The 27,809-nt window shown below is 40.6% G+C and overlaps 1 protein-coding gene across 3 annotated transcripts in view; it reads left to right on the top strand.

Annotated features, from left to right (window-relative positions):
* The window catches only part of VIL1 (villin 1), a 30,825-nt gene extending 3,701 nt beyond the window's left edge, over positions 1–27,124 (top strand). The window contains exons 3-20 of one of the 3 annotated variants that reach the window (XM_081948192.1): positions 2,801–2,875; positions 4,600–4,796; positions 7,410–7,518; positions 7,885–7,995; positions 9,762–9,964; positions 12,679–12,757; positions 13,014–13,112; positions 13,924–14,077; positions 14,393–14,493; positions 15,747–15,884; positions 16,684–16,842; positions 17,674–17,853; positions 18,291–18,436; positions 19,946–20,090; positions 22,431–22,619; positions 23,290–23,358; positions 24,858–24,995; positions 25,941–27,124. In XM_081948192.1, the coding sequence (XP_081804318.1) occupies positions 2,801–2,875; positions 4,600–4,796; positions 7,410–7,518; positions 7,885–7,995; positions 9,762–9,964; positions 12,679–12,757; positions 13,014–13,112; positions 13,924–14,077; positions 14,393–14,493; positions 15,747–15,884; positions 16,684–16,842; positions 17,674–17,853; positions 18,291–18,436; positions 19,946–20,090; positions 22,431–22,619; positions 23,290–23,358; positions 24,858–24,995; positions 25,941–26,054 (2,406 nt within the window). In that variant the 3' untranslated portion in view covers positions 26,055–27,124. Of the gene's footprint in view, positions 1–2,800; positions 2,876–4,599; positions 4,797–5,253; positions 5,381–6,720; positions 6,865–7,409; positions 7,519–7,884; positions 7,996–9,761; positions 9,965–12,678; positions 12,758–13,013; positions 13,113–13,923; positions 14,078–14,392; positions 14,494–15,746; positions 15,885–16,683; positions 16,843–17,673; positions 17,854–18,290; positions 18,437–19,945; positions 20,091–22,430; positions 22,620–23,289; positions 23,359–24,857; positions 24,996–25,940 lie in introns of those variants that run through there. The other 2 variants (XM_081948194.1, XM_081948193.1) reach the window with 2 other exon arrangements.
* The last annotated feature ends 685 nt before the right edge of the window (positions 27,125–27,809 follow it).

Below are 27,809 nucleotides of genomic sequence, written 5' to 3'. Positions count from 1 at the left end.
AATTTTATTATGGATTGTAATCATAACCGCAAAAACTAATGCAAACTGGAAAAAAAAATAGAAGGAACTGTTTACACTAGTAACTTAACGGCTGGTAATTAATCTACTATTTTAAGAAATAATCTGGCCATGTTTTGTGGGAAACAATTTTCAGGAAAAAAATTGTGAACATGTAGGTAGCAGTCAGGGAAAGGATTAAGACTCAGCAGGCCTCAAGTGCTGCCCCCATCCACCTTCTTGTCATGGTTCCCAACTCAATTCTGCTCTACATATTTGACATTTATACAGGAAACCTCTTGTGACTAGCCTGCTTTATAGAGTGAAATATGCTAAGCAGGGCTGCCTTATACTTCGACCTACAACCCTTCATTTAATGACTGTTCAAAATGACAACTGCACTGAAAAATGTGACTTACAATCAGTTCTCGCACTTACAACCGACACAGCCCCATGGTGATGTGATCAAAACTGGGTGCTTGGCATCTGACATATACTTACAATGTTTTCAGCCTCTTGGGTTTATATGGGATCCCCACATTCCAGCAAGCAAAGTCAATAAGGCAGGGGTGTCCAAACTTGGCAACTTTAAGACTTGTGGACTTCAACTCCCAGAATTCCCCAGCCAGCAGAGCTGGCTGGGGAATTCTGGGAGTTGAAGTCCACAAGTCTTAAAGTTGCCAAGTTTGGACACCCCTGCAATAGGGAATGCTGGATCTGTTTAAAGGCCACAGCATTCAATTAACCATTGCAATGATTCGCTTAACAACGATGGCCAAAAAAAGAAGGTTGTAAAACTGGGTGCAACTTATTTAAAATCTGCCTTGTTTAACAATAGAAATTCTGGTCTCAATTACGATAGGTCAAGTAAGTATTTGTAAGGTAAAGGTGAAAGTTTCCGTGTCCAGTCGTGTCTGACTGGGGGGGGCGAGTGGAGGTGCTCATCTCCATTTCTTAGCCCAGGGATCCCGACTTGTCCGAAGACATTTCTGTGCTCACGTGGCCACCATTGCTATACGATGAGGCACACGATACATTGTTACCTTCCCACCAAAGTGGTACCTTTTTATCTACTTGCACTTGCAGGCTTTCAAACTGCCGTGGCCAAGGAGTTGGAGCAAGTAACAGGAGCTCACTCCATCATGCAGCGTTTCGGGTCTCAAACCTGGGCTGTCAGTTTTCAGCTGCTAAGCTCAGTCCCCACTCCTAGACTATCTGTATGGGCTGTAAAATCCAGGCAACTATTAATTGGTAGCAAAGGCCTTGATGCCACCTAGAGACTGCCTAGACTTTTGCAGTGAAGTTATGATAGACAGAAGGGGTTTTTCTCTCCGTGCAAAATGCAGGTTTAAAGAAAGAATCCTCCTGCAAGTGCAGCAGGGAGGGGAAATGATTGAATTATCCCATCTTGTTGACCAGCACAATTCTTTCAATATCTCTGGGTTCAAGCAGACGCTATTTGCATGCATGGTTTTCTAAAATAAATTGGATCACATTTTGCGGCTAAACAAAGCAATCAAGCTTTATTGGCCAATGCCAAACTTGCTTGCTTGCGTGCTTGCTTGTTAGGAAAACCTGACCAGTGGGAACAGGGAGGTAGGCATGTTGATGGAGGCTCCCCTTCTATGAAACAGCTCCATTGAGGGCCAGGAATAGCTCCTTCCCTTGTGGTGGCTCATAATTTGTTTTCTTTTTTTTAACTTATTCTGGAATGCCTTCAGAGAACAAGAATGCGACGCTGTGAATGAACGTTGATGGACAATGAGTGCATTGTATAGTGCTTGTTATTTTACACAATGATGACTGTTGTGTTGTTTGGATAACTGGTTTTAATGATGTGCATTGTTGAAGTATAAACGGCTTAGAGCCATCTAAAACTCAGGTAATATGAAATGGCATAAACAAATCAGAATGGCCGGGAATGTTATTCTGCATCAAGAAAAATCGGGAGTTTCAAGAGATCCTGTAAAAGAAAGTAGGGGAATTCTCTGAAGGAGAAGGATGGTATTTCAGAACATTATCCGGCTGCAATATAGATGAATATATAGGACTCAAGTGAACAACAGAAAAAGTTGTCCCAAAGGTGCTTTTCAAAAGGCAATTGGACTTTCTTGGGTATTTTTTTTTCTCTTGAAGATGTTTTGCTTCTCATCCAACAAGCTTCTTCAGTTCTCCACCTTGTTGGATGAGAAGAGGAAAAAAAATACCCAAGAAACTCCAGTTGTCTTTTGAAAAGCACCTTTGGGATAACTGTGATCTAAGTGACTGAGAACCTCCATAGACAGAAAAAAATATATATTTTAAAAGCCGAAGAAACTTGCTGGAAGAACAAGCAGAGCAGTAGAGAGAATATAGGTAGTCCTCAATTTATAACCACTCCTTTAGTGACCTTTCAAAGTTACAACAGCACTGAAAAAAGTGACTGATGACCAGTTTTCACACTTATGGCCATTGCCATGGTCACATGATCACATTTTGGGCACTTGGCAACTGGCATGTAGTTATGACAGTTGCAATGTCCCAGGGTCATGTGATCACCATTTGTAACTTTCCCATCCGGCTTCCGGCAAACGAAGTCAATGGGGGAATCCTGATTCACTTCATTCATGAACAATTGCAGTGATTAACTGAACAGCTATAGCAAAAAAAGAAGTATAAAAATGGAGCAAAACTCACTTAACAATCGCCTTGCTTAGCAATGGAAATTGGGCTTAACTGTGTTGTAAGTCGAGGAGTAAACTGTATATGAGAAATCTTTTTTTTTTTTTAAAGTCTCCTGATTCCTTTCCTCCTTTCCTTCCAGAACATGGAGATGGTGCCCATACCACCCAAGACCTACGGGAACTTTTATGAAGGGGATGCCTATATTGTGCTTGCGGTAAAAGGAGCTAAGAAAAGAGAGAGGGGTGTTTCATATCCCGTGAATTATGGGGGGGCTGAATGCTGGGACATAATAAGCTCAGAGTGAGGAAGGTGGCTTACATGGAAGCTTGTGCATGACTAGGAACAAATCTAAAAACGTTGGACACAGATATGCAAAGCTTGCTTTTTCACACGGGAAGTTCAACTAATCCTGTACTACTGATAGTGCGGAATTAGAACGGGAGGAACATCACATACTCTTATTACTGGTTATAAATTAACACTGGGCTATCTGCCAGGTAGCCTTATGCATAACTCTTATTAAATGGCAGGTAGTTTTCAAAAGTACACCTATTCAGGTTCCATCTTTTGATCATTTCTTTAGGTCAAAAAACATAATTTGGTTTTATTATTATTATTTTTGTCAAAACTTGCCATGATGGCTCATTATATTGATTTTATATATCAGGGGTCCCCCAACCCTTGGGCTGCAGGCCACTACCGAGCTTTGACCCATTCGGAACAGGACTGAGAAATGGGCATGCATGCGCACGCATTTCCCTTGCACAAGTGCCGTGCGAGCATGTGCATACACTCCATTTGCACCTGGTAAATAGAGCTGCGTGCACATATGAGCTTGCCCGCCACATATATATAACACCTGTTACATATTATGTAGTAATAGTATATAATGCAAAATGTATGAGTACATAGTCTCACTTAAAATCTGCACATAGGTGAAAAACTGTTGAAAGCTGATGCAGGAGGTATTGGAGAGAAGACTGTAATTAATCAAAACATGCCCAGTTCAAAGCTCATCTCTGGCATTAGTTTTCAGGTGTGGTTAAACACCACTCTTACTGAAACGAAGAATAATAATTCGTCTCTGCCTTATCTAAAAAGATTATTTTTGAATCATTACAAGATAATTGTTTAGAGCTAAATTTAATTGGAATTGACTATGGAATTTTCCACTGACTTCATTTAATCTACTATAGGTATTTCAGTACAAAAAGAGCCAATACTTTGAACAGCCTAAAGTCAAGTGATAAATAAAAGCTTCATTTGCTGTCATTTATTTCAAAAGCTATTACACGTTCTTTAAATGTTAGCTCTTCCACTATGCTGTTTTTGCTTATTGGAAATTGTACTGAAAACTATATTTGACCAAAAACTAGGATGGACACCCAAAATCTATTTCTCATATTCTATTCATTTCCATCTTTTCATTATTTGTGAAATGTAAGCATATACAGTACATCTCTTTGCATTGTATATATTCTGGATTATTGTCATAATGACCCGAAATGTGGATACTAGTATAAGAGATGGGTAGAGGCACAGAAGAAATTGAGTTAGATCAAAGCCCAAATCCTGCAATACCTTATTCCTTTGCCTATGGTTAAGTGTTTCAAGCTTACCAAGACAGCTCAGCATTAAAAAAAGAGAACTGATCTGCTTCATTATTTATTGTACTATATTTTTAATTGAATGCCAATTATTTACTTTACCCATTGTCTTTACATAAGGGCCAGAGGTTGGGGAGTTTTGTATAACAACAGAGAAATATAAGTGCAATGCAACAGTGAGTTGCTATTCATAGTAGTAAGCAAGCTTCCTTAATAATCATGATTATTAATCCCAGATGATTGTTCTGTGTTGGTTACAGAACTGAGTTCAGCATTTTGAAATGAACATACTTGATTTGATATTAGCTAATATTCTTCTTTACTAATCCAGACGCACAAGATTCAGAATACATTCACCTATGACATCCATTTCTGGCTGGGCAGTTCATCATCTCAGGATGAACAAGGTGCAGCTGCCATCTACACAACACAAATGGATGAGCACTTGGGCGGAGTTGCTGTACAGTACCGTGAGACTCAAAGTTATGAGAGTGACACATTTCGGAGTCACTTCAAGCAAGGCCTTGTGTACGTAAGGCTCTCTGCCATCCTTTTGGGACCAGTCTGCATAATTCTAGTTTCTTTTTCTTCATCCAAGAGCAGAGCTGTCCATGCTGAACAGATCAACAGGTTGATCATCTTGACTAGCAACAATTGCCCAAAGTAGCTCTGGTTTGGATTAAGAAATACGTGTCTTTTTTTTCATGTGCTTTCTGTTGTGGCCCAGCAGGATCCGTTTGAGCTGCTGATGGACTCAGATAGCGAGGGATCATCTCAGTCGGCCCTGGATGATGTGGAAGACCCTGTGCAGGTTGCAGATTCAGAGCAGAGACCCAGAGGGGCTGGTTGGCCACGAGGAGGCGCCTGAGGCATGGAGCAGTGGGGAGGATCAAAGGCAGTCAGTCCCTGATGCTAGAGTGAGAAGGGCTGAGAAATGAAAGCAGCAGCTTCATAGGCAGGCTCACAGATGATAATTAGCACAGATGGCTGTAGATTGGCTCCTCCCAAGAGAGCTTATAGGTGAGGTTTTGGGAGGGGACATTTGCAGGAAACAACCATTCGAAATTAGCAGTGAAGAAAGTCGATGTCTTAGAGCCGTGTTTGAAGATCTGGTTTGTTTTGTTGTATTTTCAATTATCTGGGCCTTCGGCCAAAGGGTTTGTTATCTTGCAATTAAACAGTGGCAAACAGCTAAGCCTGTGTTTTGGCTTGTTCACAGGCGTGGAGAGAGGAGGGGGTCAGAACAGTTTTCTATATGCAATGTTGGTCTCCAATATTTGGAATTAAGGAAAACAAAACAAAACAGAACTAATTTGGATGGGTAGAGTTACCAGGGTTATAGGGTGAAACTTAGAGTTGGTTTAGTAGTGGGATCGTGAAGTCGTCAATTTTGTTATGTGCTTGGAGTGGTCATCCAATATATTAAAAAAAAAGTTTTCCAAAATAAATAATAATAAACAAAAGATAAGGAAAGAGAATCAGCCACTCCTGATTCTCTTTCCTTATCTTTTATTTATAACTATTTGTTATAAAATACATAATAAAAATATTAATAAATTAATATTTTATTTTATTAAAATAATCAAAAATAAAACCTGAAATAAAATGAAAGCAAGATTTTCTCTGATCAATTTCCTAAATAAATTCAATTGCTTGTTTAAAGCAAGCTGAGAGTCATAATCTTTGGAACAAGCCACAGGGCATTTTAACAGAACTGGAATAAAGGGATCACCACTGCTGCCAATGAGATATGGAAAAAAATGCATTCGTCTTTCAGATGAGTAAGTGTATTACTTATTATACAGAATTATTTGAATTCTGTATGAAGAAAGTAGTACAGTAATAGCAATAGCATTTAGATTTACATACCGCTTCAAAGCCCTCTCTCAGCAGATTACAGAGCCAACTTCTAACAATCTGGGTCCTCATTTTGCCCACCTTGGAAGGACCGAAGGCTGAGTCAAGCTTGAGCCTGGTGAGATTCGAACTGCCAAATTGCAGGCAGCCGGCAGTCAGCAGAAGTAGCCTGCAATACTGCATTCTAACGACTGTGCCGCCAGAGCTCATGTCAATTGACAGTATTGCACAGAAGCTGAAAGTTTTATGTAGAACTTCATATACCCGTTTTTTCCCGAAAATATGACCTACTCAGAAAGTAAGTTCTAGCTTGATTTTTACATGTATGCCCAATATAAGCCCTAACCACCCACCCACCCACACACACAAGCCCTAATTAAGACCCCACCCACTCCAGGGTGCATAAGTAAAAATTAAGCTAGGGTGAGGATGGGGGAGCTGGAGCTGCCCTACTACTTACTTTCAGAGAGTTGCAGCCAGGCCTCGCATCCCTGGGCCCATTTCTTCTGCTGCAGCCAGCAAGGCTTTCCTGAAGGCCTCTGTAGCCGATAACAGAGCTCCAGAGGATCGATCCGGAGCTCTGTTATCGGCTACAGAAGCCTTGAGGAAAGCCTTGCTGGCTGCAGCAGAAGAAATGGGCCCAGGGATGCGAGGCCTGGCTGCAACTATCTGAAGCTGAAGAAGTTCCTGAAGGCCTCTGAGAGTGAAAAGAAGGCAGCTGGCAACGCATGCAAATGAAGTGAGTCACTGGATAAAATCACCTCCTCAAAAAATGAGGCCTGGTGCATTTTGGTGGCAGAAAAATTATAAGACATGGTCTTATTTGGGGGAAAAACACGGGTATGAATATTTGTGGATTTACAATTATTAGGATTTAGTTCACATGTGGTCCAAACCCAACATGCTTTAGCCGCTTTTTGTTGGATAGGCTATACTTGGTTGGGTTCACACAACACGCTCAGCCATACATCACAGCTTCCCTTCAGAATGGCTTAGGCTCACACAAAAATGAGCATGCGGTTTTACGACTTAGTGTGATGTTTATGACAAGAAGCGGCTTTAAAAAAAAGCTGATGGCCTGAATGGTCTGAAGATAGAAATAGAAAGCAAAGGAAACATGAAGACGTACAAAGGAATTAGAGAGTAAATATAAAATATCTGGTTATTTTACATACGACACCTGGAGAAAGATTTTTTTTTCCTTTTGTGGAGGATTGAGCTCATTATCATGGTGGAGTTAGGTCTTTTGCAGCCCGCAGTATGAACCCTGTATTTCTTCTGCAGCTATAAGAAGGGCGGTGTGGCCTCGGGCATGAAACATGTGGAAACCAACACGTACAATGTGCAACGGCTGCTGCATGTCAAGGGGAAGAAAAATGTGGTGGCTGGAGAGGTAGGTCAGAGATCAACAGGGAAGGGGATGGTAAGGACTAGTAGATGAGCAATTAATGAAAGATCCTGGGTTAATATACCCAGTTCTTTAGATGCTTTTACCATTTATAAAGGTGCTAAAAATCATACTCATCACTGTACACTGGCATGATACAAATCTTCTATGAAATGTTTAATTTTTTTAGATGTACTAGCACTTCTATCCTCATGATAAAAGCCATGCAATCACTACTTTTGCAAATGTTGTGCTTCTGTCCTTGGTAAAGGCTTCTCCTCCTTCCCACCCCAGAACATCCTTCCTTAAGAATCCAGCTGTGCTTCTTTTACTTTTAGTCGTCTCTCATCTCTGCTGCTTTGTCTTGAATAGGTGGAGATGAACTGGAACAGCTTCAATTTGGGAGATGTCTTCCTGTTGGACTTGGGGAAGCTCATCATCCAGTGGAATGGGCCTGAAAGCAACCGCTTGGAACGGCTGAAGGTGGGTGGGGCAGGTGGAAATGCAGGAAGCTGGGTAGAGAGTCAGGAAAGAGGCGTTTGGATTTTGAGCTTTGCACAATGATGGGTATAAGGAAATTTGATACCCGAAATCTAAAAACAAGATCTCATATAGCTGTGATGGCAAACCTATGACACGCGTGCCAGAGGTGGCACACAGAGCCCTCCCTGCTGGCACATGTGCCATCGCCCCAGGTCATGATCTCCGTGGCGTTTCTTCCGTGAGCTGCTGTTTCCCTGCAAACGACGAAACAGAAATTCACGAAAGGAAAAGATCTTACCTTTTGCCAGGCTGCCAGTGTTGGGATGCCCCGCTCCCCACCAGCCAGCTGGTCTTTGGGTCTCTGTTGCACATGCATGCAAGCCCATGTATGCATGAGCATACCCATGCATGCGCATGCATGTCTACACATGTGCATATTTGCACATGTCTACACATGCAGGCACACAGTCAAGCCTACATGTTCAGTTTGGGTATGCGCAGAGTTTGGGCATTTGGTGTCTAAAAGTTCGCCATCACTGCCATAATGCTAACAGAACATACATGTTAAAAATAAAATTGGGAGCAAATGTAGCCACTACCAGTGTATCATCTGTATTGTTTTGTTTCAGTGGGAGAAGATTTTTTTGATATTTGGTTATATTGGGGGAGGGTTTTGTTGGTTTGTTGGAATATGTTTATGTATTGTTAGCCACCAATATTCTCTGTGTTGAGATGGGTGATCATATAAACAAAGAAAAAAAAGAAACAGAACAATGGGATTTTAAAAAATGTGTTTTTTAAAAAAGGATGCCATGGATTATTTATTGAATCATCTTGAGAAATGCTTCACTTTGGAAGCAAACAGCCACTCAGGAATAGATTTAGTTCAACATCCATTCATAAATTCAATGCATTCAAAAAGCTATTTTTTGTCATTTTTGCCCATTCTATTTGTCTAATAGGTATTCTTAACCACAAGATATACAAATGTCTTTTAATTCTTATGTGAATTTGCAAAAAGAGAGAAAAGAAATAGAGATTGCTGAAATATTGCAAATGGTTCATCTTTGGAAATTTCCCCTTAGCAACTTATCTCCCCTACCCCTCATCATATTCGGGACCTAAGATTTTTCAGGACATGCCCTTTGCATTTTTGAATCAATACCACAAATAAATAGTAGAGAATATGAAGAATACTTTTAGTATATACAGTACATGCTACGTGTTCAGTAATGTAGCTTAACCAAATTAAAATTTTAGTGAAATGCAGTGACACAATCTAGTCATTTTAAAGCTGACGCTTTCCTTGTCCTCCATGTGTTAACTAGCTTCTAGCTTATTTCTACACCCATGAACAACTCAAGAATGTCTTCACTTTGAACAACATTCTCATGATTCACTTTCTTCAAAAATTTCTGTCCTTGTCCAAATTCTGTTGCATGAAAAAAAGTCATACTCACTTTCTTCCTGTAGCAGGAATGAAATCAAAAGTCAAGGAATCTACTGTATGATTGCTTCAAAATCCAGAGATCTCTATGAGTTACTTGAAGCTGCCCAATTCTTTGTGTGTGTGTGTGTGTGTGTGTGTGTGTGTGTGTGTGTGTGTGTGTTAGTTACACAAGCATGTAGCCACAACCTAATACCCAGTCTTAGGAACCACAATCTAATACCCTGTCTTATTTCTGAATCTCTTTATTAGTTCAGCATTATTCTGATTTTCTCGTGCAACTTCTGACGTTTGCTTGGGGTGGTGACCTTTTTCATAGGGCATGAATCTAGCCAAGGACATTCGTGACCGAGAGCGTGGTGGCCGAGCACAGGTGGCTATAGTGGATGGTGAAAATGAAGGCGCATCTCCTGCACTCATGAAAATCATGTTCTATGTGCTCGGAGAGAAGAGGAACATCCAACCGGTCATTTCAGATGAAATAGTGGACCAGAAACTGAAATCCTCTCTGAAGCTCTACCAGTGAGTATTACTGGCATGCTGTGTTGGGAGCCAGAGGTAGAAAAAGATGTTGCATGGACGATAAGAGCCATGGTGGTGCAGTGGTTAGAGTGCAGTACTGCAGGCTAGTTCTGCTGATCACCAGCTGCCAGCAGTTTGGCAGATCGAATCTCACCAGGCTCAAGGTTGACTCAGACTTCCATCCTTCCGAGGTGGGTAAAATGAGGACCCAGATTGTTGGGGGCAATAGGCTGACTCTGTAAACTGCTTAGAGAGGGCTGTAAGGCACTGTGAAGCGGCATATAAGTCTCAGTGCTATTGCTATAGTTGCAGAAAGAAGGACAAATATTTGGGGTAAATGAGAATGATAATTTCCTCACTATTCAAAAAACAGAGATTCCCTGTAAAGCATTTTTACCCTTATTCTGCAGTGACATTGCATTAGCCAAATAACTCTCTACTGAATAGGGGCTGTACTTAATGGGTTTGGAAAGATGAGGGCAGAAACATGGTAAGCGTGACAATAATACAAAGATGTCATATGATACATGTGGGTGAACCCACTATTTTGTTCTCTTGCACCTCTACCAAATATTAGAGGATATTTACAGGAATAAAATGCTATTTTAAACTTTTATGTTCCCACATCCAAGTGATGAAAGGCCACACTGCTGGTTATGGGCAAGTGTAAATAGAGAGAAGACTGGAGGCCACAAGGAGAGGATTTGTGCAGTGGGCAATCCTGATTCATCTCCACATAGAACTTCAAGTGATTTCAGGATAGTTACTCTAAATACCTGAGATTCCACCTTTGTTATTTAACAATACTAGTGTTGCCAAAGGTTTTTTTTTAACTTCAGTTCATAAAGACTACCCATGTTGTATGTTTAGTAATGGTGGAAAGCATCTAACAACCTTTCACTGCCTACAACAACCCTCCAAATGCATCAGTCTCCAGCCCCCATCAACAACTGGTCATGAAAGAAAAGAGTTTCAGAAAGGCTACAATAGAAACAATGATGCTTGGAGGGAATATTAAGGCCATGGGCACAGGAAAGAGGCCTTACAGGAGGCTTCCTGGCCTACCAGTGTTTTGGGAGACACACAGCTATACAGATAGTCCTTGACTTACAACCACAATTGAGCCAAAAAAATTATGTTGTAAGTGAAACATTTGTTAAGTGAATTTTGCCCCATTTTATGACATTCCTTGCCTCAGTTGTTAAGTGAATCACTGCAGTTGATGTTAGTAAGCCGGTTGTTAAATAAATCTGGCTTCCCCATGGACTTTGACTGTCAGAAGGTGGCAAAAGGTTGATCACATGACCTTGGGACACAGCAACGGTCATAAATATGAGTCAGTTGCCAAGCATCTGAATTTTGATCACACAATCATGGGGATGCTGGAAAAGTCGCCACTCTGAAAAATGGTCATCGGTCACTTTTTTCAGTGCTGTTGTAACTTTGGATGGTCACTAAAGGAACTGTTATAAGTCAGGGACTACCTATATTTGGGAAGATTTCCTTGCAACTGCAACAATAAAACAAAACAAAAAAGCATAAGAAAGGGTCTTCCTCTTTTCCCTGTCCTTTGCATCTATTTTTTTAAATAATCACATGAAAGCTTAAAAGTAATATAAAAATCAGGGTTTTTTGCACGTGGGACAGAACTCATGGTTCATGTATCTGAAGAAGAAAAATCTTGTAGGAGTCATTTATGTTATTTCCACACTGTGTAACTTTGTAAATCTAGCTGTGAGATTTTTTTAAACATAATGCTACATATTAGCCCAATCTTCGTTTTTGTTGTTGTGGAGACTTTATGTTGGCTTTGTGGACTGGCACGGGAAGGGAGAGGGGATGGTTTCAAGTGAGTGGCTGGCAAGTGCACACATGCACGCATAGCTCCACTTGTGCATACGGGTGTACACAAATGGAACGCACACCCACTTACCTGCTGCTGTTGCAAGCGGGGATGTACAGGTGCACCACTGGTGGGTTGCAGGCAGTACGCCCTAGTACGGGTGTACCGGTGCCTACCAGGAGCACCGGGTACAGTTCCGGTACAGTGCTCCGGAGGGCCCGCCCGCCCGCCGTCCTTACCTGTATTTGAGCTCTTCGGTGCTTCCGCGCACGGAGCATACAGCGCCTGCGTGACACTCCGCCGAGCAGCTGGAGCGTCGCAGAGCCATCGCAGAGCATCACAGGAGGCAAGGACGCATGCGCGTGCTGTGTGTGTGCACGGACACTGCGTGTGTTTATGTGGTGGCCGCCAGGCCCTGTTGCACCATACCGGTTGCAACGAGATCCAGAATCCACCACTGCTACCGGTTTAACAACTGGTTCGCTGAGTGTGCGCACACACGACATGCCTGACGCATGTCATGTGTGCGCAGTTCATAGGAAAACAGCTGAGGTGCGGCAATCCACTCTGCCGTGCCGATCAGCTGGGCTAATAAACAAGGAAATATATGTGGGTATAGCCCAGGAGCCGGTGGCAGGCCCACTTGAAGGTCAGAGCGAACTGGTTTGCTCTCACCTGATCTTCGGAGCTACCAGTTTGCCTGAACAGGGCCGAACCGGTGGAATCCCACCCCTGGTGTGCACTGACACTCATAGACTTCTTCCACGGCCCAGTTCCGAATGGCACACGGCCTAGTAGTGGGCTGCAACCCGGGGATTGAGGTCTCCTGTTGTAAGATCTGTTCCATGACAACACTTTGTTCTCTTTCAAGTGTCTCTGATGTAGAAGGGAATCTACTTGTGCAGGAAGTTGCTATCCAGCCTCTTACCCAAGACCTCCTGAAGCATGAGGTGAGGGATTTCTTTGAAATTGAGCTTGCATGTTTCTTGGTGGAGGGAAGAAGCAGTGAAATACCTCAGTGCTCAACTCTCATAAACAGACACCTTCTATTGCCACTTCAATCTCAAACTGAGAAGCAAAAGAGGGTGTATTTTCTTTGAGAGAATTTGACAATAATATCTGACAAGAAAAAAAATGTGTTCTGTTCGCAGAGTAGTCTCCTAATAGAACAACCATAAAATGGGAACCTGCTTTGTCTCTTGTTAGGATTGCTATATCTTGGACCAAGGTGGTATGAAGATCTTTGTGTGGAAGGGCAAACACTCCAGCAAGGAAGAGAGGCAGCAGGCCCTGTCAAGGGCCTTGGTGAGTGAAGATGTCATTATATGGACAAATGTCTTTGGGATGGAGGCACAGCTGGGACCATAACAGAAAAGTTTCAGGAATCGTGTCCATCCTAGGAGAGTGTTTCCATGTTTTTTCTCCTAACTTTTAAAGGGACTGCAGTTCTACTGACTCATCATCACCCATATGATTTTGAACCAAAATATTGCTATTACAACCTGTCTTTATTCTTTGTGTCCTTTTTCATTTCATAGGATTGGGTAGATATCAATAAAACAAAGCAAGAAAGTATATAACATGCAATGAAAACTTCCTCTATTCCTAATAGTAGGGATTTTTACAAGAATATTCTTGGTTTGGACAGCAAATTCCAGGAAATATTAATGCAGATTCCTCAAAGAATATGAAATGCTTGTCTATGAAATGTTAAGTGAAGAACAACTACTAATGCTTACTAGAATTAATTGGAGACAGTTTATGACACAAAGAGAAATACCATTATATGAGGAAGAAAAATTATATTTAGATAAAAGATAATCTTGAGTTATTTTCCCCACTAAATGAGCAAAAAACCCCATAAATATTAAAATAGTTGCCTTTTTAAAAAGAAAATGATCCAAGGATTATTTGAATTTCTTGTGGCATGATACCTGAATTATAATTCATCAAATAATTCTAAATACATGCTTTATTGAAAACAATTCTTTTTAAATACGTTCCTATTTCAGATGATTTACAGGAGACCAATGAGTTCCTTTGAATGAAACTGTTTGCTGCCTATGGAAAAGAAGAGTATGATTCTTATTGTGAATATTCATCTGTTCCATTTCAGGGTTTCATCAAAGCAAAAAACTACCCATCTACCACTAGTGTGGAAACTGAAAACGATGGCGCTGAATCGGCTGTTTTCAGGCAGCTGTTTCAGAAATGGACAGTTCACAATCAAACCACTGGCATTGGCAAGACTCATACAATTGGAAAAATAGGTAAACGCTAGAGCAGAGGAGCAATTAGGCAGAGGCAGCTTGTGTCAAGTATGAATTCAACCCTTCTTTACTACAGGTTCTTTGCCAGCATGATTATATTGTAGCATTCGGAATAATAGAATAATAGCTAGAGGGTGGCAAATAGCAGAAGACTTACTGTATATTAAATATCTTCTCACATATTCCATCCATGTAATCAAAACCTGTTCCATCTTGTTGCTATCTACTCTTCATGTAACAATCTGGGCTTGCACAAAAGAGCTGCTCATTTCAAGCCTATCTACCTGTTAACCTTCTCTATTTTCCTTACAACAGCCAAGGTGGAGCAGGTGAAGTTTGATGCCACTAGTTTGCATGCCAGGCCAGATCTGGCTGCCCAGCACAAGATGGTTGATGATGGTTCTGGAGAGACACAGGTAAGGAATATGTTTGTTTTCCTAAAAAAACTCAGAAAATATAGTATCTGTATCAGTGATTCCACTAGTTGAGGAGTGGCAACATTTATTCCATGTAGGTACAAAGACTCATCCAGTAAGGAGAGGAAAGCACACCACTTGATAGTCTAAAATTAGTATCATCCCATGGACCAATTGATTTATTGGAAATAATGAATCTTGCTATGTTCCAATTTCATCAGCAAGATTTGTTTGTACTAGCATCTGTTATATTCCTTGAAGACCATTTGATAAAAATATAGAGATGAAAGGTTTTAGCTAAATAACAAACTTCTACACTTGTGTGGGAGATTATCAAGCGTCTGCAGTAAGGAAGCCATTGGTTAAATTCAAAGTTCATTTATTCAATTTGCATAAGTTTCAGGATTATTTTTCCTAATCTTATGGCAGCCTTCAACAACTACGGTACAGCAGTTGCTTATTTCCCAATATTCATGACAGTAGAAATTTTACTCAGCTGTTTTTGTCTGAAACTTTAAGCAAAAACATCCATATTGAAGCATATCGCTGTAGCCACAATTGTTAAATTTGAGTTTGTAGACAGGTATTTTGTTTTAAATTAAAGTGGAGATTCTTCCATTTTGCACCTATAATTAATGTTTGCCCTTTAAAAAAATAAGTACAGCAAATCATTATTTGTACACAACACTGTTCTATATATTTATCACTCCCAATTTCCAAAACTTGATTCACTTTCCATAGTGTGAAGGATGTGATTTTTATAGTTGGGTGGGGAGACATGAAACCTTCTGTTTCCAGTCACGGGGATCCTTCATGTTAACTTTGCCCACATACCGTCTTTTTCGGATTATAAGACGCACCAAGATTTCAAAGAGGTAAGTAAAAAAAAAAAGTTTTTGTCTTTCCTCAGCCCCCAGGAGCATTCTGCATGCTTCAGCAGGACTATGGTAAGGCAAAAATGCCCCCCAGCCCTGCTGAAGCCTTCAGGGTGCTTCTAGGGGGTGGGGGAAGGCAAAAAACACCCCCGTTTTGGTGAAAAACGGCCTGTTTTTCACAAAAATGGGATGCGGGGTGGGGCTTCGGAAGGCCAAAAATAGCTGTATTCGGTGTATAAGACACGCCAACATTTCCACGCTCTTTTAGGGGGGGAAAGTGTGTCTTATACTCTGAAAAATATGGTAATTGGTTATACAAAGGATTCTATTTTCTTACATAATAGGCATCTTGCTCTAATTTTGTACTTTCCTGGACAGGTTTGGAGAATTGAGAACTTAGAACTGGCGCCAGTTGAGGGTCGCAACTTGGGGCATTTCTACAGTGGTGACTGCTACCTTATCCTCTACAAATATTTAGTTTATAACAAGATACACTACATCATTTACATTTGGCAGGTAAGCATGCAAAGAAAGGAACAGACAGAATGAAAATGCAGCATAGGTAGAGAGGATATAGACTGAGAATCAAATGTCACTCAGGAGATCCTTTAGAAATAGAATCATAGGGCTGGAAGGGACCTCAGAGGCCTTCTAGTCCAACCTCTGCTTAAGACTTTATACCATCCCAGACAAATGGTTATCCAATCTTTTCTTGAGAATCTCCAGTGATAGAGCTCCTATGACTTCTGGAGGCAAGTCGTTCCACTGATAAATTGATCTCCCTGTCAGGGAATTTCTCCTTAGTTCTAGGTATTCGATGTTATTCCCTTAAAATTAGTAAAGTATTTTTAAAAAATCCTAACCAAAGATGACCTTGGTCACAAGGCATAAATGTAGTCCAGGAATTATTTGCAAATTCTAGTCAACATGAAGCCTGAGGTTCATCAGAAATGCACTACCTTGGAACTGTGCTAGAACTAAGCTCTTAGCATCACATATTCATCTTAGACAGTTGAAACTGTAATTTCTAACAAGAAAGCGAAGCAACACTGGGAACAATGGTAGCTGTACATTAATTTAAAGTGAAATTTATTTATTTTTACTGTGATCTGGCACTCATCACTCAAAAGCCACGAGACCTTTTACCAAAAGAAAGCTGTGCACCTCTGCACTAAATACAGATATAAAATGTACAAGGCCATCAAGAATGGTAAAGTTACCAAGATTCCTTAAGTAGAAATCCTTTGAACTGTAGTGGAGGAACAACTGCAATGTTCTCCGGAAGAGTTTAGTGAGTTTTCTCTTCGCTTCCCAGGGCCGTCATGCCACCAAGGATGAGATTACTGCCTGTGCCTACCAAGCTGTCACTCTGGACCAAGAATATAATGGTGAGCCTGTGCAGGTGCGAGTCACCATGGGCAAGGAACCTGCTCATCTAATGGCCATTTTCAAAGGACGCATGGTAGTGTATGCGGTAAGTAGGGGAGGGGCAGACTTCAAGATAATTTGCCTGCTTTCATTCCCCCCCATCCAATAAGATCTAACATAGAAGTGGTGCAGTTGATCTCCAATGGGTTATCCCAGAGGCTCTGCCTGAGCAATGGCATTGGGACAGAGGCATATCTTCCTTTTCCTGCTAAGCATTTTTTCTAACCTCAATTGTCTCCTTCTGAACCATGTTATTATCAGCCTTTCTGTTGGGGAAGTTATTTACATTTGCTTACCATTATGGCTAGTAGCAGTTTCTGGCATGTGGGATAAGTGAAAGGACAGGTTAAGTATGGAAAAATGACAAGAAGTAAAGGATTAAGCACTTTGTGTTCTTCTAACTCAGCGGTTCTCAGCCTGTGGGTCGGGACCCCTTTGGGGGTCGAATGACCCTTTCACAGGGGTTGCCTAAGACCATCGGAAAATGCATATTTTCGATGGTCTTAGGAACCGAGACACTGCTCCTCTACGGTTGGGGGTCACCACAAGAGGCACTGTATTAAAGGGTTGCGGCATTGGGAAGGTTGAGAACCACTGTTCTAACTAGATTTGGAGGTAGGGGGGAGGGAGGGAGGGAGGGTGGGAAGGAGGAAGGAAGGAAGGGAGGGAGGGAGTGATGTTTCCAGACAGCAATTTCCAGAGCCAAATGTATTTAATAACATATTTCTGTCAAAGGGATGGTTTTTTACTCCTTAATACATTTTCTGTTCTGAAAGAAAATGAGAGATGAACATGGAAAACTTGGGATATTGATAAGTAGAAGGTACAGTACTCAGCTCAATTGTCAACACTTTGGGTTTTTTTCATTCTTCTACAGGGCGGTACTTCTCGATCTGGTAATACAGAACCAGAACCTCCCACCCGTCTTTTCCAAGTTCATGGGACTAATGAATACAACACCAAGGCTTTGGAGGTGTCTCCCGCGGCCTCCTCCCTCAATTCCAATGATGTCTTCATTCTTAAAACCCAGAGTTGTTGTTACCTCTGGTATGGTAAGGTAGGTAATGTACCATGATGGGGGAAGCTCATGCATTAGAAATAAGCATTGAAGCGCTAATTTTAGCATTGCATGCAAGACAGTAGAATTTAATAAACAAGGACATGTGTCAAGTAAGTGGATGGGCAGTAATTCCTAAGGGCCATAGTTTCCTAATAAGAGGATGGGGACCAGAGGTGGGTTGCTCCCGGTTTGGCCGAACTAATAGTAGCGACAGCACAGAAGCATTGCGCATGGGGGAGCGTGCCCAGGAGCGTGCCCGAATCAATAGTAAAAAAATTGGCAACCCACCACTGATGGGGACCATAGCTGGCATCTAAATCTCAAGCTGGAGAGAAACAGGCAAGGTATGGTTTAAAAAGTAGCACAGTTCATTTTCATACATGAGTATTTCCTTTGATCCTTTTTACAATTTACTACATTGGTTCTTTCCACAGGGCTCCAGTGGGGACGAGCGAGAGATGGCCAAGAGTGTTTCCGACCTGATCTCCAGGACAGAGAAAGTTGTGATAGCAGAAGGCCAGGAGCCTGCAGCATTCTGGGTTGCATTAGGTGGAAAGTCTCAGTATGCCAACAACAAAAGGTAAAATCTTCCAAGCGTCTGGAAGAGGTGATCAATAAAGCGGGGGAGGATCAATCTACTCTAGTGCTGTGCAAACAATATTTGCAGTGGTGGCTCAGTGTTTAGAATGCAGTATTGCAGGCTAACTCTGCAGACTGCCAGAAGTTCAATCCTGACTGGCTCAAGATTCACTCAAGCCTTCCATCCTTGCGAGGTCAGTAAGATGAGAATCTTGATTGCTGTGGGCAATATGCTGGTGTTGTAAACCGTCCAGAGAATGCTGTAAAAGCACTATGGAGTGGTATGTAAATCTAAGTGCTACTGCTACTTGCTCAGGCTGCACGAGGGATGTCTGAAACTCTGGTCTATCAATTCCCCATTCCCAACTCTTCCAACATGTGGGATTCATGGGATGCTGGGAGTTTTAGTTCTACACCTAAAAGGCCACCATTGATCCTATCCCCACCTTAAAACTTCTGTTTAACCACATCTGTTTCTGAACTTCCGTAGCCAAGCCATAGTCTTTCATAGTGATAAAACCAGAATTGGATACAACAGCCATAAGTTTCATCTTCAGTCAGAACTCCGGAACACTCGTAGTTCTGGGGATTACATCTATACAGACTGTTTAAAAAACAACAACACCTTTAAAGCCAGCTGAACAAATGACATGTTTTGGGCTCTTGAGACCCAGTTGGGTTTTTAGCTAATGTCTTGTTGATTCTAGAATAGAATAGAATAACAGAGTTGGAAGGGACCTTGGAGGTCTTCTAGTCCAACCCCCTGCCTAGGCAGGAAACCCTATACCGTTTCAGACAAATGGTTAACCAACATCTTCTTAAAGACTTCCAGTGTTGGGGCATTCACAACTTCTGGAGGCAAGCTGTTCCACTGATTAATTGTTCTGTCAGGAAATTTCTCCTCAGTTCTAAGTTGCTTCTCTTGTTGGTAAGTTTCCAGCCACTGCTTCTTGTTTTAACCTCAGGTGTTTTGGAAAATAGCTTGACTCCCTCCAACATGAGAGGAATACTGTTATCACGTCTCCCCTAGTCCTTCTTTCTATTAAACTAGACATACCCAGTTCCTGCAAGCGTTCTTCTTATGTTTTAGCCTCCAGTCCCCTAATCATCTTTGTTGCTCTTCTCTGCACTCTTTCTAGAGTCTCCACATCTTTTTTATATCCTGGCGACCAAAACTGAATTCTGTCAGAATTCAAACAGGGAAGCAGAGGAACAACAGTGAAGAAGTGACCCATGGGCTGTAGTCAGTTTGTAGAATTCAAGGAGCAACTTGATAACCATTATGTTTGATTCATGAAAACTGGGGCTGTGATTATGGTTGAATAGGAAGAGTTTGAGCAGCAATAGCAGAGAGCTCTTAATCATTTTCTGCCCTGCCACCTCTCTGCTCTAGGCAGCACCCATTTCAATGCTTCTGAGTGGCAAAATCCTTTACTGTATCATAATTTCCCCATATTTGTCAGGAGGTTGTTCCAGCAGCACCTCGAATTGCTTTATCTATTTTACGCAGACTGCAAGAAGAAACTATTTCGATCATGCCTCGGCTCTTTGAGTGTTCCAATAAGACAGGCAAGTTCCTTGCCACGGAGATCACCAATTTTACTCAGGATGATCTAGAACAAGATGACGTGTTCTTGCTGGATGCCTGGGACCAGGTGGGTATTGCAACTTGGAAGATGCAATAGACAGAGGAAGACATTTATCCAGTATCCACAGAGATTATTTTTCTTCCAGAAATAATTGAATCAAAGGTGCCTCCTATTATTGAGCAATTTGCATGCCCACCCACATCCCATCTGATCTGATTTACTAATATAGTCTGCAGTTGCCTGCAGTTGCCTGTGCTATATTCTCAAAGAACTCTTAGAACAGAATATTCTCTTCCTCTCACCCTTCATCACTTCCGCTTTTTTTCACAGTTCTCACTTCAATCTCATAACTGTCATCCCCCGTAAATCACAATTGAGTAGTTTAGGAAGATAATGCTTATTGGAATAATTCTCTGGTACCAAACACCAATTCCCTTTCTGCTTTTTCCACTGTATGGCAGCAGTGGGTACCTCACAGAACACCAGTAGTCACCTAATCCTTACTTCTTCTTTTCGGGACCCTGCAGAGATTGTCACAATTGAAATTCAGTTGCTAGTTGACAGACCACAGAGGCATAATTTTCCATGGCAACACGTAGTAAAATACGTGTAGTCCCTAACACACATCATCTTTGACAAGAGTAGTTGGGCTTGAAACAAAAGATTGCTTCCCCTGTCATAGAAGTGGCAAAATGTGTCTGTTTGAAATGAAATCAGTGCACTCTTCTGCAAAACCTATGTAAAAGCCAATAAAAAAAGCCAGAATATCATTGCAGGGGCCAAGCTCTGCCTTAACTTTATGCCAACCTACATACAGAAAACTGGATCCAAAAATAAAAACAGAAAGCACTCAACTGCCAATCTACCAGGAAAAAAAAAACACACAACTCTTAAGTATGTGAATCTGCAGATCATTTCTAACACTCCCCTCCCAATGGAAAATATGCACCAAATATCTTTTTCAGTAATAATTACCCATTTTCTGATTTGCAGAACTGTTTGCGGGAATCAGTTTTTAAATTGTGCAGTTACCTGCCAGATGAAGCCACCAAACCAAACAAAAATAAATCCCTTATCTATAATTGCCAAAGCTAGGATTCACTGGCCAGCAATGTTGTGTATTTTTGCGAATGTGTGTGATGATATTTTATTCATTCACTGGAAGGTATACACAAATAAGAATCTTTCATTCTTACTTTGAGCTATTAAAGTAAGTTTGTATTTAGGGAAGGTAATGTCTAACAGGAAAGAACTGTTTATCCAGGTATACTTCATTGCTTCAGAATGATTTCCCCCTAAATGTATATCTATTTCCATTGCATAAATTTTCCCTATGTACCTGAAGGAGGGGAAGAGGCAGGTTAGGGCTAGTATTCCCGACTCTCTTGGAGGAAGTAATGGCAGTGGTTTTACCTACTTTCCTGCTTCCATTCCAAACACTTTCATTATTCGACTCTCTTGCCCATTAACTCTCCATTGACACAAATGTTCTTTATTACCACATTCTCAATGTAAGCTGACCTCCAATTTGTAACAAGCATACTTCCAGCCTATGTGTTTGTTGGAAGACTTTAACTCTTTTTAATTAACACCAAAAGCCACCAGTTATATACACTTTTGCTCCTAATTTGTTAAATGTGCTACACTTCGGGGTGCTGGATTCCATCTTAATTCCCCAAATAATGTACATTCTTGCTCAGAGAAGAGGCAGATGGAAATTTGGATGTGGGATGAGAGTTGTTGTGAGAATTATCCCTACCAGGTTCTAATAAAGAGCTTTTGGATTGTTTACATTAATATGGATTTAGCTGATTTTTTAAAAGTCCTCTTTTGCAAGGTTCAGTCTTTACAGAACTTTAATTTTATATACCGTATTTTTCGTAGCATAAGATGCACCGGAGTATAAGATGCACCAAGGTTTTGAAGAGGCAAATAATTAAAAAAAAAGGTTTTTGCACTCTGCAAACCTCCCAAAAATGGCTCGTTTTTTGTGGAAAAAAAAAGGGCCTGAACAGCCTTTGGGAGGCTTATAGAATGCTCATGGGGGCTGGGGAGGCAAAAATGAGCAAAAAACGGCATGTTTTTTTGCTCATTTCTGCCCTCCCCAGTACTCTGAAAGCCTTCTAAAAGCTCTGCATGGCCATTTTTGCAAAGGGGGCGGGTTTCGGGAGGCAAAAAATGCTGTATTCAGTATAAGACACCCAGATTTTCAGCCTTTTTTTGAGGGAAAAAGGTGCATCCTATACTCCAAAAAATATGGTAATTCTGATCCAATTTTTATGTTTGCATGTTCTTATTCCTCATACCTGAAGTCATTTTCAGCAGTGTAATTCTAATCCTGGAAAAGTGGTCCAAGCTACATACTGTTTTTCATAATCAGAGACAACCCCCCCCCCCCCCCAATAGGTTTATTTCTGGATTGGTAAAGATGCAAACGAGGCTGAGAAAGAAGCAGCAGCTGTCACTGCCCAAGAATACCTGAAGACTCACCCAGGCAGTCGGGACCCTGACACTCCAATTGTGATTGTGAAACAAGGCAATGAACCTCCAACATTCACTGGCTGGTTTGTAGCATGGGATCATCTCAAATGGACAGTAAGTGAAAAAAAGTTCTTCTTCCAACTTAGGAAGCCTGTACCATATGCGAAAAGTGACCTATTCCTTTACTAAGGTAGTCTGGAGACAAAAGGGTAGAATGAATATATATATATATGGATGTGTGTGTGTTTTGTGGTGGCTCAGTGGCTAAGATGCTGAGCTTATCGACAGAAAGTTGGCGGTTCGAATCCCTACCGCTGCAATGGAGTGAGCTCCCATTACTGTCCCAGCTTCTGCCAATCTAGCAGTTTGAAAGCATGTAAAAATGCAAGTAGAAAAATAGGGACCACCTTGGTGGAAAGATAATAGTGCACCTTCAGCATTAATCATGCTGGCCACATGATCACAAAGCCGTCTTTGGATAGTTGTGGCTCTTCTGCTTTGAAACAGAGATGAGCACTGTCCCCTAGAGTCAGGAACAACTAGTACATATGTGCAAGGAGAATACACACACACACACACACACACACACACACACACACACACACACGAGAGAGAGGGAGAGGGAGGGTGGGAGGGAGAGGGAGGGAGAAAGAGAGAGAGAGAGATTTTTATAAGGAAGAACCTTCATTTTCATGAAAGGAATGCCAGGTAGGGGTAAGGTATTTTCATTGCCTAAGCTTTCAGCTATAAATAAAAAAACAAAATTCTATCTGTCTCCCTGCAGGGCAAGAAAACCTATGAAGAACTGAAAGCTGAACTTGCCGATGATGATAGCCTTAACCAACTCACTTCTGTAAGTACGGCTGATAAGGCGAGCAGTAACACAGAGTGTTAATAGCAAGATACTGTACTGCTTTCCACTGTGAAAGGAATAGGAAATCCTCTTTCAAATTATTCCAGTGCCTTAAAGAAGTGAAGCCTGCATTTACTTACCCCCGAAATACAATATTTTTCAGTTGAGGAGAAAAAGGAATAAAGTGAAGGAATATGAACCAAGTCAAGCAAAAAAAATTGGACCTTAGTTTGCAACCAGATCTTCACATTTGGAATTTACAGTATACAATGAACAAGGAATGTTGGACTATTTTAAAAATTAACATTAGGCATACACTTTAATGAATTAAAAACTCCTAAGAGTATGTCTAGGGAGATTCTCAAGTCATCCAGGACATGGTTGTCCCAAAGGTGGCTTTTTCAAAAGGCAACTCAACTGGATTTTGTTTTTCCTTGAAGAAGTTTTGCTTTTCATCCAAGAAGCTTCTTTAGTTCTGACAGTCTTCTTGGATTAGAAGCAAAACGTTTTCAAGGAGAAACAAAAAGCACCTTTGGGACTCCTAAGAGCACTTTATTCTACCTGGAGCATCAAATGTTATTACATTCATATATTTGTTGGTGTGCATATGCCAATTTGGAGGAACAGTGCAAAGGTAGCAGGGAAGTCAGTGAAATGGAAGAAAATATAGAAATTACAATTCTGACAATTGTATATTAAATGCATACAAATTTCCCATCACCATTCAAGCAATACTGATGACACCATAAACATTCAGATTTATTCTTAAACCTAAAATAGTTTTTCATGAACATTGATGGTCCTCATTTAGTGACAATTAAAACTGGCATATTGGTTGTTAAATGAAGTGGTCACTAAGTGAAACTGCAACTGTGCTTATCTTACTTCCACTTTGCTTCACTTTACAGACTTTATGAGATGGTCATCATAAGCATGGGAACTGATCATAGTTACTTTTTCATCGCCATAATTGCAGTCACTAAAAAGGCAGTTACTAAACAAGGAAACTTGTTAACAAGATTCAGGCACAGAATAATTATAATTTGTTAAGGATTCCATGGCCTAGGCCCTAGGCATTGATAATCTACAAAAAAACTCTGAAAGGTCACAGCAATGATTTTTTCCCCATTCACTCGTAATGCAGCAGGGCCTTTTAATTCATGTATTTCATCTTCTTGATCTCACTATTTACACATAGTGAGGGACTCCATGATGCTGCCACTCTTTAGCACAAAACTGCCTCTTTAGGTTGCGTCAAACACCATTTGTTTTTAAAATGACACTCTAAATGACTCTCACAAAAAGTTCCTCAACCACAGCATATTCATTGCTCATTTGCACCGCGGTGTCCCTTTTCAAATACACAACCTCTCCTATCTACAATTTCAAAGAGAATCAATTTAGAAAAAGCCCAGCCTGTAACTCCTTTTTATCAAATTTAAATAAGGACAAAATGGACATGGGAATAGCTTTGGGGGCCTCCCCTTTTTCTATTTCAGGAAATCTTGGAAGGAAAAGAAATTTTTACTGCCAAGACAACTTTTGGCAAGTTGTCATACTCTACATACCCCTTGGAGAAATTGGTGAATGTAGCTGGAGAAGACCTTCCCAAGGACATAGATCCCAGCCGGAAGGAGGTGAGAGATCAGAGGGCTACAGTCCGAGTTTCCATGGGGACAGTGAGGGTATTTCAAGAGTTGATAATATTTGCTAAAAATCCAGGATAAAAAACAGCTGCTCATTATAAAGTTTATTAAATGTCTTTGGGAACTTTTTTTACTCTGGTATGAAATTAAAGCACTATTCTAATCTCCTTCTAAAACGTTTAGCTTTAAAATTTTAATTCGAACATTTTAGTTTTCATAGACAGGAAGTCCTCGATTTATGAGAGCCCAAAACCTCTGTGGCTAAATGAGACTTTTAAGTGAATTTGGCTCCATTTTACGACCTTTCTTGCCACAGTTGTTCAATGAATCTTGCTTCCCCATTGACTTTGCTTGTCAGGAGGTCGCAAAGGGTAATCACATGACCCTGGGACACTGCAACCGTCATAAATATGAATCAGCCGCCAAACATTCAAATTTTGATAACATGACCATGGGGATGCTGCAATGGTCATAAGTGTGAAAAATAGTCATAAGTCACTTTTTTCAATGTCATCATCTTTGAATGGTCACTAAATGAACTACTGTAAGTCAAGGATTACCTGTACTTTTTAAATAAATGTTGACATTTTATTGTACATCGCGCAGAGGCCCTCTTTGAAATAGGCGGTTCAAAAAAGTAAAAAATTAATATGAATAAAACAAAAAAGAATACAAGCCAACTGAGAATATTCTCACTCGTTTGGTGTACTTGCAAACATTTTATCTTTGCAGTGATTTTAATAATGCCTGGAAAAACAAATTTGTTAAGTCCAGCTTACAAAGAATTATGCAAAACCAGACCAGAATAGAAATGTTGCTTCCATTGTGACTTGGGGGACAGACAGACATCCTTATATTTAATAATCTATTTCATTTACTTTTCTCGCTGTTTTTAAGTCTAGCTGTCATTTATCACATCCGCGCTTTTCTTCACAGCAATACTTGTCAGAGGAAGATTTTTTTCAGATCTTCGGAATGTCCCAACAGGATTTTGCTGCACTGCCTCTGTGGAAACAAACGTCTCTCAAGAAGGCAAAAGGACTTTTCTAAATGGAAATATGCCTGCCATTATTTTCCAGCCATTGGCAGACCTTAATGTCATTTTTTGGTAACAGCTCGGTAACAGAAGCATTCAGAATTTTCTACCACTAGCAGTTTTGCAAAGACAAAGAGGCTTCCTTTTTTAAAAAACATGTAGATGATTTTAGTGCAGATCCAGAACAGCTGCTTTAACATACTTTCCTCCAGTTATGAGGCTGCCCAAAACTATGTTGAAATCGTTTACTCTTTCCTAATAGACAAGTTCCAATCTGACTTAGTGACAAAGCTGGCAAATGGGGCTGCCCTAACAACACTATTGTGGAACAGATGCAGGAAAGTAATTGGTGGATTTCCTGCTAGTGGGAGGCAAAAAAACAACAACCTCCCCCATTTTTCTTAAAAGGAGGTTGGGCTGGTTTTTGAATGAGACCCATACGTTTTGCTATCTAGCAGAACCTGACTTTTTGGGTAACAATTTTCCAACTCCCCTCTTTTTATAGGGAACCTCTATTTGCACCATAGGACAGGTGTGCCAACCCTCCACCCACCCATGATTGCTCTTGTTCATTTCCCCTTTGCTCATGCTCTTTTGCTCACTCGGTCTCTCCACTGCGTCTCTTTCTCACACTCCAGTGATTCTCAATTATTTTGTCTAATCTGGGGAAACTCCCTGGGCGAACCAGTGCTACTTTTCTGATCAACTGCCCTTGAAAGATTTCCCTGCTTGGAATTTAAAAAAAAAACATTTTGGACCAAAATCTTTCAAGCAAAGACATCGCTATCTTGCAACCTGGCCAGAAATGACTTAAAAGCAGCTAATGATGCTGCTTAAAAACACAGCTTTGCCAATAGAAGTAAATATAAGAGATCTAGGAGTATTGTCCCTCCAAGTTTGCCTTAATCTGCTCTTATCTACGATCCTAGCTGTCTACATGATTATAGTTAGAGTTTTCAACTGCCAATGAAGATTCCTCCAAAATAGGCTTTGAGGTGACCCATAAAGCAGAAGGCATTCCAGATGGAACCAATGTTCTCTTATGAAATGTATCCCAGTACAAATAAAACTTATTCCTGCAAAATGACAAGTTATCCTTGTTTGTAAACAGCAAGTTATCACATTATTACGTCAACTCTATAAACAGAATTCAACCATTCTATCATCAGGTCATTGCTATTGTAAATATAGTTTAAAGATAAACATGTTGAAACACTATACCTAGTCCATTTGGCAGAAATACTCTCCTCAAAGAAAAAGAAAATAGGATAGACATTTTGAAGCTTACAATAGCAATTTTACCTTTAGAGAATGACAGATATTGAAAATTAAGGACCCCACTGCTAATGGACATTTCTTTTCCATACTAAATTTTAGCATCTTTTAAAATATACAGTGATATCTTCTCCAACATGGTTATGCACTTTTAAAACAAACAAGAACAAATTTTAAAATAATCAAAAATATGGAATATCTAAGCAAAATCAACGTGAAAAAATACCATGATTTTTGTAGTGCCAATTTTGTGGAAGAAAAACAATAATCAAATGGCAGCAAGGACAACGGAAAAGTAGCAAGGCACTGCATGGCTCTGGAAAGAAAAATCAGATTCGGCATTAATAAAGAGCGTTTAATTTCTCAGAAATTGATCTACACATTATTTAAAAAGAAAGAATAAAAGCAGAATTGTGAGGAATAGAAGAACAGGTCTGCTAAAACACAGAAAACTGCTGCTCCACATTATGTCAAGGGATACAAGGCGATTCCCA

Source organism: Natrix helvetica (genome assembly GCF_964273705.1).
Source record: "Natrix helvetica genome assembly, chromosome: 1".
Lineage (NCBI taxonomy): Eukaryota > Metazoa > Chordata > Lepidosauria > Squamata > Natricidae > Natrix > Natrix helvetica.
This window is presented reverse-complemented; position numbering and strand designations above follow the sequence as displayed.